Genomic DNA, 14488 nt, shown 5'->3' on the forward strand with positions numbered 1-14488 from the left:
GGGAAGAGTAGTCTAGTTCAATAAAGTTCAAGTTTTCTATACAATCCTGTGTTTGTTTACTGTTCCATATGAGAATGGACGGGATTTAAATTGTTTATTGTATATAATATAAATCAAAATCAAATTCTGTATTAAAAAAAAATATGTCCAACATATACAAAGACATCTAGAAATCTGCCCTGTTCTTCAGTGAGCCTTTGCACACTCAGAACTGCCAGAACAGACAGAATCAGAAGTTGTTATGAAGGTCAATATATAAAATACAACAATTTAGGGTCCAAGACTTCTCTCGGAGTCCCAGACACTTTACAACTGGGACCAGTCCAGTTTGGCAATGGGACTAATCCAGGTGGTGGGTTTAGTTCAAGCTGTGAGAAGTGCTGAAGAGTTCCAGTGCTCAAAACTGCTTAAAGTTTTCTTAAAGACATCTCTGCTGGGGGCTTTCCCATGACATGGGGTATCAGGGGCACTTGTGGGAGGTGTCACAAAGCAAACAGAACAAACCCCTGCCCTGTTCTGCAGCCATTTCAGAAACACATATTTAGGAGTTTTAGTAGAGATTGCCAAGTGAAGCAAGAAAAAAAAAGCCTTTTATGTATTTCCACAGCATTCCCTGCCTTAAAAATCAGCAGTGCAAACTATGCTGAAGAAGTGAAGATGGAAGTCACAGGAGTGTAAACAGGCAGCACTTGACAGAGTGGATTGAATCCTGGAATGTGAAGGGTGAAGCATTTCTCAGCCCAAATCCAGGGAACAGGTTCTGGCACTGAGGGAAGCACCAGCGCAAAGAAAAGTTGGGGGACCTAAGATCTATTGGAAAAACGGAAAGAAAAGGCACAAGAGTCAAACTGGGTGAAAAGAGGTTGCAGGTGAGCTGTGTGCTGAAGGCAGGGCAGCCACGGGGCATTTGTGCAATCGGAGCAGAGGGTGGCAATGGGAGCTCTCCAGGATGTCACCTGGGGTCCGGCCACCAGGAGCAGCAGTGCTCCACCCACCGCCGGCTGCCGGAGCACCAGCTGGGAAGGAACGGGGCTCTCCAGCTCGGCAGCAATCCACGTGCAGGAGTTTCAGCGAGTAGGGGCGGGCTTCACTCGGTGTCTCCTCCTCTGTTTCCTGCTCTCCTTCCTTTTCTGCACCTGCTCTTTCCGGGCTCTGGCCATGGTGGTTGTGATGCACTGAGAATCCAGGAAGTCCAGCAGCTTTGCCTTGGAGATTTTAATGCCATTCTGTTTGAGCTCTGTGTGCAGATCAGCCAGCTCGATGGGCTCGTAGAACAGAATCCTGTTGTACAGGGCTGTGTTTGAGCGGATGTAGCACCTGACTGCCTCCAGCTTCTCCTCTTCCCGAGCTGCTGCTTGAGATGCTGGAAACTCCTCTTCCTCCTCCTCCTCAGATGTAAAAGCACAGGTTTCAAATCCATTCACAAAGGAACTAAAAGCAGGACAAAACAGACCAGAGGTGAAGGAAAGAACAGCTCAACAAGGACAGGACCAGAGCTCCCTGTTGCAGACATCTTTCATGAAAAATCCTTTCTTAAGATTTTTCTTTGAGAGAAGCTGCAGTTTCAGCAACCAAGAGTAACCAATGGTTATCTGCTGCTGTGGAATGCAACAGGTAGACCTGTGATTGGTCTCCTGTGGATGTTTGGATTTACTGACCACTCATGGCAGAGCTGACTCTTGCTCTCTGTCTGAGACACAGATCTTTGTTATTCATTCTTTTCTATTCTTAGCTTAGCTAGCTTCTGAAGAAACCTTTTCCTTTCTATTTCTTTTTAGTATAGTCTTAATGTAACATATATCATAAAATAATAAATCAAGCCTTCTGATCATGGAGTCAACATTCTCGTCTCTTCTTCATCCTGAAAACCCTTGTGACCATGGTCACAGCTCCCCAAATGCCTGATGGTGAAGCCCTATAACTTCCCTCTATGGGATCACAGACCCTGCACTACCAGCACCCACAAAATGAATGAGGCAGAACATGGCAGGGCTTCTGCAAACTTCCCATCCCAGCCAGGACAGCGCTGGTCCAACTCACCCAGCCCAGAGCTGTATGGAATTTCTGGCTCCTGGCCCTTCCCTCCCGGCAGGCTCTGCCAAGGGGTGCTGTGCTGTCCTCTCCCAACTCCAGCTTGCAGGTTCTCAGGCAGCATGGAGTGCTCCATGTCACTGACCTGCAGACCAGGCATATCAGATTTGGGCCTTGCTCATAAGCAGCCCTTTATGTTCTGAGAATAGCTCAGTGGGAATTAGACTGAAAATCCAAAGCCTGTTTCTTTTGTAGGAGTGTGCTGACCTCCAGGTGACACACTCAAGGAGGTGGCAGGGCAACTACAGGCCACAGGGACAGTCACCTCTGTTTGCCTCATTCCTACCTCATCTCTGTCCTGCACTCCTGAGTGTTTTGTGTAGGATTTCTCTGCCTCACCTCTGTGAACCAAAGGAGATGTCGCTTCCATCCAGCGAAGAACGTGCCGACTCCTGGGATGCCGGGAGCTCCTCACCATCAGCTGCCAGGGACACAGATGGCCTTTCCTGCTCTTTGGCTCCTTCTGGGTGATGTGTCACTTCAGTTCTGTCCTTGGGTATGGCACAGCCTGTTCCATGGGATGCACCATCAGCCTTGGCAAGCTGCTTTCTCTTGCCCCCAGCCCTCGGGGCACCGGCGCGGTTCCTGCTCACAGCCCGGCCTGCCTTGGGCTGCCTCGGGGACTTCTGGGGCAGGGGCTGGGAATAGGAGATTTCATCCTCAAAGTCAGAGTCCCCATCCTGATGAGTGTACTGGAATATCTCCTTCAGCTTCATCACCATCTGGCGCTTTGGGAGAGCACGGACACCGAATCTGAGAGAGAAGGTGGCAGTTTAGGTTACAGTAACACAGCACCTTCCATTGTCACAGCTCAGCAAGAGGCTCAGGCCAGGAAGTGCAGCTGGAAAAGTGTGATGTGACCTCAGAAAGCCCTGGCTGGAGCTTCACCAGGGCTCCCCTTCTTTCCCACTGCCTGCCAGCAGGGACCTCTTGTAAAGAGCCATGCTGGGGGAGGTAATGCTCACCTGCTCAGCTCCTTCTTCAGCTGCGGGGTCTCCATGATGGAATAAGCTGGCATGGGTGTCACTGGAGTGCTGGGGGACCTGTTGTTCTCCTGACAGGAAGGTTCTGCAGCAGAATGAAATTACTGTGATGAGAATCAGTACAGAAAGGACTTAAAAATGGCTGGTAACTTCTCCTCTTAGTGGTATAAATCCATTATTATCTAATAATTGTTTAATACTTCCTTATAAGCTGCTTTAGTTATTACTCAGATTCATATTGGATAGAATAGTCAGCACTTTTTTTACCCCCCTTAATCGGGATACTTGGTTTTCACTGACTTTATATCAGAAAACAGTTTAAACTGGGACATATGTCACATCTGAAAATGAGGCCATTCAGGGCTTTGTTAGAACAGGCAACATTTAGAAAGCAGTTAAAACCATGTTTACTGAATTCTGTGCACTGGTCCTTCTCCCAGGAAGAAAATTTCCTAACCGAGTCTTGATGCATAAAAAAATTGAGCAAATCAAGCTACTGGGGTCTGGAGTTAGATACTGATTTAATGATTCCAGTTTACTGATATTGTGAAGCACAGCCAGTCTCACACATCATGTTCTAATCACCCCTTAAACTAACCATTTAGTGTGGCATAATTATTTAATTACATACTACAACATCAGTTACATCAAAACACAGGCAAGCAGGCCTGTGTTTTATTCTGCTTTTGTTGTTTTTTTTCTATCCATGAACCCACAGCTTCTGCAAGGAGTACTGCCACTACCAAAGGACTGGTGACAATGAAACACTCCAGGAATCCCACATTTAGCCTGGCCCTGCCAACTGCTTTGCATCAGAAAGCCCAAAGACCCTTTCAGTGTGTCAAGTGCATCACAGGTAAGATAATCACTAAAATAAAAGCAGTTTAACCTAGCCCAATAAATCCAGTATCAATACAAGCTCTCACCAGGAGTCTTGACAGGATCTGTCCCACCGGCCCCTGCTGCAGCTGCCAACCTCTGAGACAGAGGAAGAATCTCTGGAAGTTCATCTTCCTTCTCTTCCCCATTCCAGTCATCCCAGATTTTGGAGTCCAGGTAACTGGCTCTGCTGCCCACTGATGAGCATGGCTCAATAGGGCTCTTCTCAGGGCAGGGTAAGGCTGCTCTCCTGCCAGCAGGACTTCCTTGGACAGGGGTGCTGCCCTGAATGCCCTGCACCTGGGCTGGGCTCTCCCCCTGCTCCTGCCAAGAGCCAGGGCTGGGGCTGCTGGCCATGCTGCTCTTTGCAGGGCTGACCTGGCCAGAGTCATGGTTGTCACCTCTGGCTGGGGACAGATACCCAACGTGCCAGCAGTCATCAACAGGGATTGGGGGCTCCTCACACAGCAGGACACTGCTGCCCAGGGAAGGCAGACTTACTTCCCTGTCACTGTCCTCCAGCTCAACCACACTGATGTTGATTTTATCTTCCTGTGGCTGCTCCTGGCATGGAGGCACCAGTGTGGGTAAACCTGAGATATTGGCACATTTGCCTTCCCTGTTGGTGTGGCCAGGGGAGAGGAGAACTGGAGCTACTGGAGAAACTGGAAGGGGGTTCTTGGAAGAGGATTCTGCTGCTGGGCTGCTGGGTAGGCTCCTTCCACTGGCCAAGTCCTCCATAGGCAAACGTTTGTCTGACAGTGTTGTTTCATGAACTTTTAGTACATTTCCAGCCATTTCATGGTTACTATTACCTGCTGCTAAGTTCTTTGTGCTGAGTTTAGATCCTGGACCCTTTAAAGAATTAATACTTGTGACCAGAGTCTGTGTTGAGAAGCTTCTGCTTTTGCTCAGAACTGGTGTTCCTGGCACAAGCCAGGAGCTGTCTGTGCCTGGAGACATTTCATTACTGAGCCTCTTCCCAGGGCTTGGGTTTGGACTCTGTTTGATCTCTGTACAAGCACCTGTTTGTCTGCTGAGAGGAAATTCAAGGGACACCTTTACATCACCACTTACACACACAGTGTCTGTATTGCCACATGAGACCTGGGCTGATCCCTGCTCTGCTCCAGGGACTGATGAGTTATGGTCAGGTTCTGCTATCTCAGGACCTTGTTCCGTGTCTGTACACTTCAGGTGCCCAGGGACTTCCATTTCCTTCAGAGCAGAGTCAGACTCTGGCAACTTCTTGCCTTCTTGTAACTCCATTTCATCATCAGAAGAAGATAAAACAATAACATCACCCTCCTTGATCCCCTGAGCTGCAGCATCCTGAGTCCTGCCTGGTGATGACAACACTGGGACATGTGTGTGCTTGTTGGATTCACTGTGAGGAAGCTCTGCTGGAGAAACTGTGATCTCATTTTTTGATGCAGCACCCAGCTCCTTGGCTTTCTGGGACTCTATTTCATAAGATGGGAATGATTTTTCCTTTTTGTTTTGCTTTGGTGTTGACACATGTTCCCTGGCAAACTTTCTCTCTGATTTTGGGGATGCAGGTGAAGAGCCAAGAGCAGGAAAAAGGGACACATAAGGCTGGGGAGTTGGACTCCTACAAAATCCATTCTTACATGGAGAGAAGTCTTTTTGTGACTTGCTGAACACAAGTGAATCATTAAGACCAACATGTTTTTCACTAGGGAACTTTACTGATTCTTTGGTAACTTCTTTCACCGGGGAAGGTTCACAGTGATACCCCTGAGAGGCAGAAAATAAATGTTCATAGCTGTCATTTATACCAGTATCACCCTGAAAACCAGGAATGTGCTCTTCACAGTGATCTGCCTTGTCATGTGAGACCTGAGGTGACCTGGAATCCTTCACATCCTCACATCCCCCAAGAGCCCCTCCTTCATTAGCACCATGGGAAGTTCCATCCCATTTCTGAGGTTCACTGTGCTGAGGCACAATAGAGGTCTGTGGATCATTCATGCTCTTGCACCCATTTATATTCTGCATCTTCTCTTCTTGTGCAGACAAGTCACATTTAGATCTTTCCACACCGTTGCCATCCCTCAGATCTTTGAGGCTGCTGCTTACTGAGGCAGATTCAGGTCTCTCCACCTCTTCCTGCTCAGTTTGCTGGTTTGTACCTTGGACTGCCTCAGTGTCACTGCAGATGCTGCAGTCTGTTCCCTCGCTCACCTCTCTTTCACCCTGAGCCATCTTTCTCTGAGTTGCAGCAAACTCATAGATTTCCTCCAGCTCTTGTTCTCCCACCTCACTGTCATCCTCCTTCTGGCACTCAGGGCTCAGCATAGCTACTTCTTCCTCATCTTCACCCACCCACACTGACTTCAAGAGGTCTTGGAAGTTCTCAGCTCTGTCCTCACAATCTTCATCATCCCTCACAGAGATAAGATCATCTTCTGAATCCACTCCGGAGGACACCGGGCTCTCTCCAGTGCTGCTTTCACACTCTGCCATCAGTTCCCTCACACCAAACCTACAGGGATACAATAGTAACATTAGAATTTCCTCCAGTATTTCTTCACCATTTGGCTGTCAGATCACTTTTGTGAGCTTTGTAAGGAATTTACAGGAGGATGTTGAGTTGCAGTCTACTCCTAAAATTCCAAATACTCTTTTCCAGGTGTCACTCATATGAAAGTATCAGGCACATTCTTCCTTTTCTGTGTTTGAGGCTGATTACACTAAATCCTCTTGGCAATGGGAAAGTCCAATGGAATGGCTGGGGCTAAATTCCTGGCTTTTTTGAGTGACAGGGCACCTCTCTATATACATTTGGCAAACCCCAACCATGTCCACCCATATCTCAGCAACTGCTCCTGTTTCAAGCTCTTAGTGCATGCCTAGGATCACGACTGAGAGCATGGCTGACACAACACAGCAAAGCCTGAGCATCCAATACATTCTACAAGTGCTGTTCAGATGAAGTGAGAATCACATAACAGAAGTTGTGCTCATCATCTTCAACAACCCTGCCAACAGACATCCTGAGACAAAACTCAGCCCAAGTCTGCTGAGCATATACTGAATACAGAAACTCTCACAGTTTTTCAACTGAGGGCAGGATGTCTTTACAGGCAAGCTCCATTTAAGATGTAGCAAAGGCCCATAGAATTTGTAAGGCCTTAAAACTGCAATGGAAGATCTCAAACTGGAAGACATTCACTATCTGCTGAGCATATACTGAACACAGAAACTCTCATACAGTTTTTTAACTGAGGGCAGGGTGTCCTTACAGGCAAGCTCCATTTAAGATGTAGCAAAGGCCCATGGAATTTGTAAGCCCCTAAAACTGCAACGGAAGATCTCAAACTGGGTTCTGTGTGGCTGAAGGCCTGAGGGGCTCCAAGAGATGCTCAGGGTACACACCTGGCAGCCAGGGCCTGCAGCTGGGGCCGCAGCCCAGCAGGGAAGTCGGTGTCAGCAGCGTAGAGGTAGCGCAGGAAGGCAGCCACGGCCTGGGCGGACACATCGCTGAGCAGCGCCCGGCGCGCCGGCGCCGCCCCGTCCTCCTCCACCAGCAGCCCCTCGCTGTGCACCTGGGGCAGGGAAAGCACAGCCTGTTTGCTGACAAAGCAACACAACACCTGCATTCATCCTTGCTCCCATCCCTTCCCTCGTGCCCAGCCCCGGGACCAGGAGGCCAAGGTGGGGCAGTTATGCAGAGCTCCCTGTGGAAGAGGCCATGTCCTTCCTGACTCTGTGGCTGTCAACTTTGTTTAACTACTTGCCTTAGTCACATATATAAAAGGTGGTCTTAGAGTTCTCCACTTAGTTTTGCAATCAAATTACTTCCCAGCCCAATTTCCATCTACAACTCTCTGTATGAGCTTCATCTGGTCTGTTTTGAATTTACTTGGAAGCTGCACAGGAGCAGGCTCTGGGAGCATAAGAACTCCCTCACTAGCCTTGCAAAAAGTACAGTCAGTGCAGGTACCTCCAAAGCAAGACTGACAAAATCTCTGTGTAGATTATTTTAAAGTACTTCCCAGAAACTTCCTATTCCCTGCTCACACTTCCCAGCCTGGGTGACAGGCAGGACACACCAAGATGGACAAGGCAGTCTGTGCTTGCACAGGGACAAAAATGCAAGGGCAGGAAGCACTTTGAAAGGTTCCTTCTGTTATTATGATATTTTTTGAAAAACCCCTTTGCTAGGGATTTTTCTCCTGAGAAGCTGAGAAGCCTCAAGAAAGAAATGTGAACAATAATAACCTGATTGTTTGGGAATGTGGTCTGGAGACCGTTTACCAACAGTTACATCTTTGATTAGTTCCACGTGAATTGTTTTTAATTAATGACCAATCACCATCAGCTGTGTCAGACTCTGAGGAGTCAGTCACAAACTTTCATTATCATTCTTGTTTAACCTTCTGATATATCCTTTCTCTTTCTTTGGTATAGTTTTAGTATATTGTCACCCTGATATTTTAAGATTTTTCTAAGCCTTCTGATGTTTACATTCTTGTAGCAAACTTTCTCACACACTTTCTGTAAATAACTCATTGTTTTGCATTCTTTTATAGAAGAAGAGAAATTTGATGGACTGTTAGTTTGTCCAGTGTCATTGGAGAGGTGGCACTTTCACCCTCCAATCCACTGTCTCTTTTGGAAATCTATAAATGTTAGAGTCAGAAAATAAAGTTCACTTTTCTTCAATTTGAGAGCAGCAGTGCGTGTGCTTGTGTTGTTTTGTGTCCTATAGTGACAGTACATAATTTCTTTTAATAAAATGTCATAAAATAATAAATCAACCTTCTGAAAACATAAAGTCAAATTCTCATCTCTCACCTCGTCCTAAAAACCTCACAACACCACATCCTTCATTGCTCATGGGTGGAATGCAAGGATCCTTGACTCCCCATAGCCTCCCTGGACAGCATTAAGTAGCCAAAAGTTTCACCACCTTGTCAGGATCTATTCTGCTTTCCTAAGCTGAAGCAGCACTGCAGGTCCTGAGGCAGTTGCCATTAGGCCAGCAGTGCTGTGTGCTGGCTTGGGGCACTGGCTGCCTGTGGGGTGGGGCAGTCTGGGCTCTCCTGAGCAGGAGCAGGAGCAGGAGGGATGGCAGCAGCACTCACAGCCTGAGCCGCCGCCGGGCACCGCGCGTACAGCACGAACAGGTGAGCGTAGAGAACGTCCCCGCTGTCCACCTGGAACTGCACATCACTCAGGTGGGGGTTGTTGACCATGGCACCAAAATCTTGAGCCAGCAGCCCGAGAGAGGCCTAGGACACAGAAGGAACACAAAGACAGGTGTTAGATGTCAAACACTTTCCCAGAAAAATAAGAAGGGAGTGACCCAGCGTGGGCCCAGCCTGGACACACCACCTCTGCCTCCTGAGGGCAATCATCAGCTTTATGAACTTCAGGTCTTCCACAGGACAAGCAGACAGGTCTAACAAACATTCCTGCTTTGTTTTCCTCTACTTTTCCACAGCCTGCCCATTGCAGAGAAAGGGCAGTTGTGTTGTATTCTGCTGTACTTGTGTCACAGCACATTATCACCCTCAGATCTCATCCCACGTTTCCTCTGTGGTCTAGCCACAGCCTATAGCTGGCCTCTTGATCTACTGCTCCCACCACAATTTTAGCAAACTGTAACTTCCACTTCAACAGATTTGAACTCAATTCACTATAATCAGGATAAGAGGAAAGAGGATGACTCAGGAAGGGGCAATGAATTTCTTCTCTCTTTTTACTGTCTGTTAATGACAGCTGAGAAGAGCAGCTCTGCAACAAGGGGCCCCCACAGAATAAAACTGATGTAAGCATCCAGTTCAAAGGAGTTTATGAGCATGCTACTGAAACCTCTTTTGTAAATTCCACTCCATTTTAAAAAAGAAACACAACTTTTATTACCATTCCAGAACTCCTGGCTAGAATTCTGCGGAGGGCTGAGTTACCTGTGGCTGGTTATGGTGACAGTAAGGTCAGGCTTGGGGTATGCTGCCATTGACAGCAAGGATGACAAGACAGCTCCTCTGGAGCTGCTCCCAGGCAATCTCCTGAAGACTCAGATCCCTCCTAGTGTTGCAGCTCTGGAGGTGGCCCTGGAGTGCTTCAGAGAAGTTTGAAACACCCTCAGATCACAGCTGGGTGGAGAAACTGCCTAACTGCACATGAAAAGCAGCTTATGGTTAACACCCTAATCATTGACCTTGTGCTTTTCAAACCTACTGCAAGTTTTATTCCAGGGAACATCTGCAGGACATGCAGTTCCACCTGGAAAAACACAGCTCTTCATTTTCTTAGCAGGTTTCTACATTAGCAATGGGCTGTAGAGAGCCAACCTTTAACTTGCTCCAGCCAGCAGGAATTAGCAGCACACACCAGAACACTTCTCCCAGCCTTCAGAGGTGGGCTAGGGAACATTCTGCATGTTGTGGCAGTGCTCTGGACTGATCTCCAAAGGGAAGGCAGGAAACTCAGTCTGGAAACTAATCTGACTCCTCTTGTTTTCTTCTTTTTGGCAGGTGGGATACCTGTGAGGCTGCTCTGGGGCTGCCAGCAAACACAGGCTCCAGATGTGACGTTCCAGGCAGTGAGCCCAGAACAGCTTTCCTGCTGGTGCTAAAATTATCAATCAAGAACAGGGAAATTAAACAAGGCCAGAAACCTCCTGGCTGCTCCATTCTCTGTACAAGGCAAAGAAACTGGCCAGAAGGCAGCTCTGAGCAGGTATGAGCTGTGCTGGGGAACACACCAGAACGTTCTCTCCTGCTGAGGAGGCCACTGAGACTGGACCCCACTGATGTGACCAAGGGTCTTCAGCACAGGGACATGATACCAATGCAATGAGTGCATTTCCTCTACATGGTTACACTGTTTGTGCTCATATAAAGCACAAATCTCTCCCACTGGCAATCCAGCTCTTCAACAACACTTCACTCAGGAAAACTATAATGGAAACAAACAGACTGAAAAAATGACCATACTTGCTTTGCTGGGAGCAACTGAGTTTCAACAACAGTGTGAGAACAGTTTCTGTATTGCTAAAGGCCTCTGGTTTAATGGAAAAACAAAACAAGGCCTTTTCCTGCTAAGGATAAATCTGTTTAATACTCCCAAAGAATATCTAGAGTTTCTGTACCAAGTAGCTGGGATCCTCAAGTTTAATAGCAATTCTCACCTCAAGGAATTGTCTCCTTTTAGAAGTATCTTAATCCTTTAAGCACAATATGAAAGTATGTTGTCAGAGCACCAAAATTTATCCAGCACCAAAATGTACTTCCTCTCAGGGCATGATTAGTTATTATCAAACAAAAGATAGTAAGTTTCATTAGATGAAGTGGATGACCTTGGTAAGAAAATGAATTAGTTTTACTTTGTATAAACTTCAATTGAATAAAACTGATTATACATTCATGGAAAATTACACATCCCCTGGCGCATGTGGGACAAGATGACATCTACAGAACACCACATAAAAAAATCATCTGTGACTTACTAGGCTGTGTTTCTCACTCAGTCACCATAGAGCACACACAGATTTTCAAACTAGATCCTCTGTGTTCCCACAACTGAGGGTTTTCTACACCAAACCCTTTAAAAGCTCAATTAGCAGCAAAATCTGCTCATCTTCCATGGCCCTCACAACATTCCATCATCTACCAGGCCTTTATGCCAGGATTTAGGACAAGTCAAGCAGTCCTTGCAGTGCAGGACAGTGTGGGGAGGAAGGAGCTCCATCCAGAACCAGCCAGGGCTGGGTGTGTGAGCCCAGAGGGAGCAGCAGCAGCAGCTCTGTCTCTCCTGGGCTGCTGCCAGTTTTCTCCTGGATAACCTGGGCATTAAAGCAGAGTGCTGCATAACATTCTGCAGCTGCATCCCTGCTTCCTACCCCCAAACACTCTCAGTGCTACAGCTCCCTGACCTGCACAGCCTGGCCTTCTGTTCCCTGGCATTTAAATCATCTCCCATCAGGTAGGACAAGTACTGAAAAATCCCCAGCCTCTCATGGGCATGGATGGAACACCCCAGGTGTGCTGATCTCACCTGTGCCCATGAGGAATCCTCAAGTCACTGTGAACCTTAAGCACCACTTTGTTTCCACAGATAGGAATGGGAAATATTCCACACTTCTTTGAATTGTACAAAGGCAACAGTTTTTAATTGTTATAGATGAATATATAAAGAGTGGAAAAAAAAAGGTTATCCTTACTCTTTTAGTGCTGCTCCTGAGGAGGCTCTTCTTCTTGGATGGGGGCACAAAGCCACTAAGTGGAGGATCACTGGAAGTCAGTTCTTCTCCTCAGGGAAGAAAATGCACATCACAAATCACACACAACCTCCCTGTGAGACAGAATGACCTAAGAACTCCTAAGAGGATCCTTGCAGTGACAGCTGCTGTGACCAGGCTGGCTGGGTGTGAGGCTCAGCCTCTCCCTCATGGCTTTTTGCAGGGTTTGGCTCTGGGTTGTGACAGGCTGAGGTACCTAAGCACCATTTCACTGTTATTTATATACATTAAAGGGCCAGGGACCATTTGCTGCAGTTTAGCAGGGAAATGAGGAGTTTATATCCAAGTGCAAATGCAGACAGGTGAGCTCAGGAACTGTGTTCTCTTTCACAGATGAACAGGAGACACAACAGATTCTGCTGAAGAGCCAGAGCCCTTTAAGGGGTACCAGTGCCCTCAAAATGTGCAGTTGTGCACCACATGCAGCTGTGACTGGGGACCTTAGAGAGCTGCCCACAGAGGAATTCCAGGTGTATTTTTTCAACCCTGAGTAGCCACAGATAAACTCCAGGTTTGTGTAATTGATGTCCAACACAAAATCATCCCTCTTGTGTATCTCTCATCCAACTGTCTCAAGACCTGAAAAGACAGTGCACAGAACAGAAAGGCTGTGCAGGCAGAATCATGGAATCTCAGACTGGTTTGGGTTGGAAGGGACTTTAAAGCCCATCCAGTGCCACCCCTGCCATGGCAGGGACACCTCCCACTGTCCCAGGCTGCTCCCAGCCCTGCCCAGCCTGGCCTTGGACACTGCCAGGGATCCAGAGGCAGCCCCAGCTTCCTCAGCATAGGGAAAAATTTCCTCATAGGGAAAAATTTCTTCCCAGTATCTAATCTAAATATAACCTACTTCAGTTTGAAGCCAATCCCCCATGTCCTTGTGAAAAGTCCCTCTCCAGCTCTCTTGTATGCCCAAGATAAGCAGGAATGAAGATTTCGTTCCAGCTGTTGAACACATCCAGGCTCCCTCCTGGCAGAAAATACTTTGATTCCTTTAATTTTAAAATAAAATTTAATATCTGCTGTCCAGGAATTCTCTTAAAAGCTGGGATTTATGAATCATTTCAGAAATATCAGGTTGATTGTATCTACATCTCACTGCAGGAAAATGTGCCCCCACAACATCACCTCTTGGATCAACACCAACAACCTGTGGGTGCTGCTGTCTCTCTCTGAGTCAGCCCAGCCCCAGCCTGGCTCTGTGTAGCTGAAGGAACCAGAGGCAGGGCTCACAAGCTGCCAGAACTCACCTGGCTGCTCTGCTGCCTGAACATGGCCAGTGTCAAGGTTCCACTGGGTAAGGGTGAGTCCTTCCCTGGCCAAGTCCACCAGGTCCTGCAGGGTCTGAATGTCCTGGCTTGGGGATAAAAGCTGCCCATCACCTTCAGGGCCTGGCTTGGATCCATCAGAAGTTTGGCCTCCAACCTTTGTGCAAGTGGGTTCCTGAGAACTGAGGTCAGGCTGAGGTTGCTGGGATACTTTTGGCTGATGAGATCCCACTGATGGCTGAAGGTTCTCTGAATTATTCTGATCAAGTGAGGAGGGAAAAAAGACACCAAGAAATTAGATCTTGTTTCATGTATTTGCAAAGCTCAGAGTACAGTTTCATACTCCTGAAACATCTCTGAAGGATCACAGAGCATTGCCCAGGTACAGGGGGTTCTGAGGAACATCTCTGCAGTTCTGTGAAGGACTCTCCAGAGATGAGACAGCTCTGAACAGAAGAAAGAAAACTACCATGGAAAATGCAGAAAAGTTGGTTTCTCCAGGAGCATGTCTGTGCAGGCAATGCCAAGCAGACAGAAAGGATGGGGGAAATGCTCCCAATTCAACATCTAAATATTTAATAATAGCTGGAGTTCCTGGCAAAAGTCACAGCTGAAGCTCTCCAGCTGTGCTCTCTCTCTCTTCTGTTCTGAGTTCTGAAATGCTTTTGCATTTTTACATTTTACATGGAACTAAATCAAACTTTCACCTTGGAGTGGGTATTTGCCAGGTTTGGTCTTTGTTTCCCAAAAAATAATTTTGCTCATTTATTTCTAAGTAAAAATAGTTCAGCCATTTCTGTGAATGGAAAGAATCAGAGGAAAAACACACTCTTGCCATGACTTTAAAGATATTCCTGCTTTTTATTTTTAAACTTCTCTGGCAGTTTCTGGCTTGAATGAAAGGTCAAAACTTCCTAGAGTGGAGTCCCTCCTCTCCAGCCTCAACCTGCAACAAGCCAGAGAAACATTGGGCTTTGACTAGGGAAGAAATATTA

General features: G+C 47.1%; 1 protein-coding gene across 9 annotated transcripts in view; it reads right to left on the reverse strand.

Annotated features, from left to right (window-relative positions):
- Positions 1-79: 79 nt before the first annotated feature.
- The window catches only part of SLX4 (SLX4 structure-specific endonuclease subunit), a 29087-nt gene continuing 14678 nt past the window's right edge, over positions 80-14488 (reverse strand). For 6 of the 9 annotated variants that reach the window (XM_071444422.1, XM_071444420.1, XM_071444414.1 and 3 more), the window contains 8 exons: positions 13476-13752; positions 12148-12236; positions 9065-9211; positions 7353-7522; positions 4001-6459; positions 3057-3159; positions 2431-2844; positions 80-1431 (listed from right to left, as the gene is read on the reverse strand). In XM_071444422.1, coding sequence (XP_071300523.1) covers positions 1068-1431; positions 2431-2844; positions 3057-3159; positions 4001-6459; positions 7353-7522; positions 9065-9211; positions 12148-12236; positions 13476-13752 — 4023 coding nt within the window. In that variant the 3' untranslated portion in view covers positions 80-1067. Of the gene's footprint in view, positions 1432-2040; positions 2177-2430; positions 2845-3056; positions 3160-4000; positions 6460-7352; positions 7523-9064; positions 9212-12147; positions 12237-13475; positions 13753-14488 lie in introns of all 9 variants that reach the window. The other 3 variants (XM_071444421.1, XM_071444419.1, XM_071444418.1) reach the window with 3 other exon arrangements.

Source organism: Agelaius tricolor, unplaced genomic scaffold (genome assembly GCF_023055355.1).
Source record: "Agelaius tricolor isolate 1412-34295 unplaced genomic scaffold, bAgeTri1.0.p SCAF_19, whole genome shotgun sequence".
NCBI classification, from domain to species: Eukaryota; Metazoa; Chordata; class Aves; order Passeriformes; family Icteridae; genus Agelaius; species Agelaius tricolor.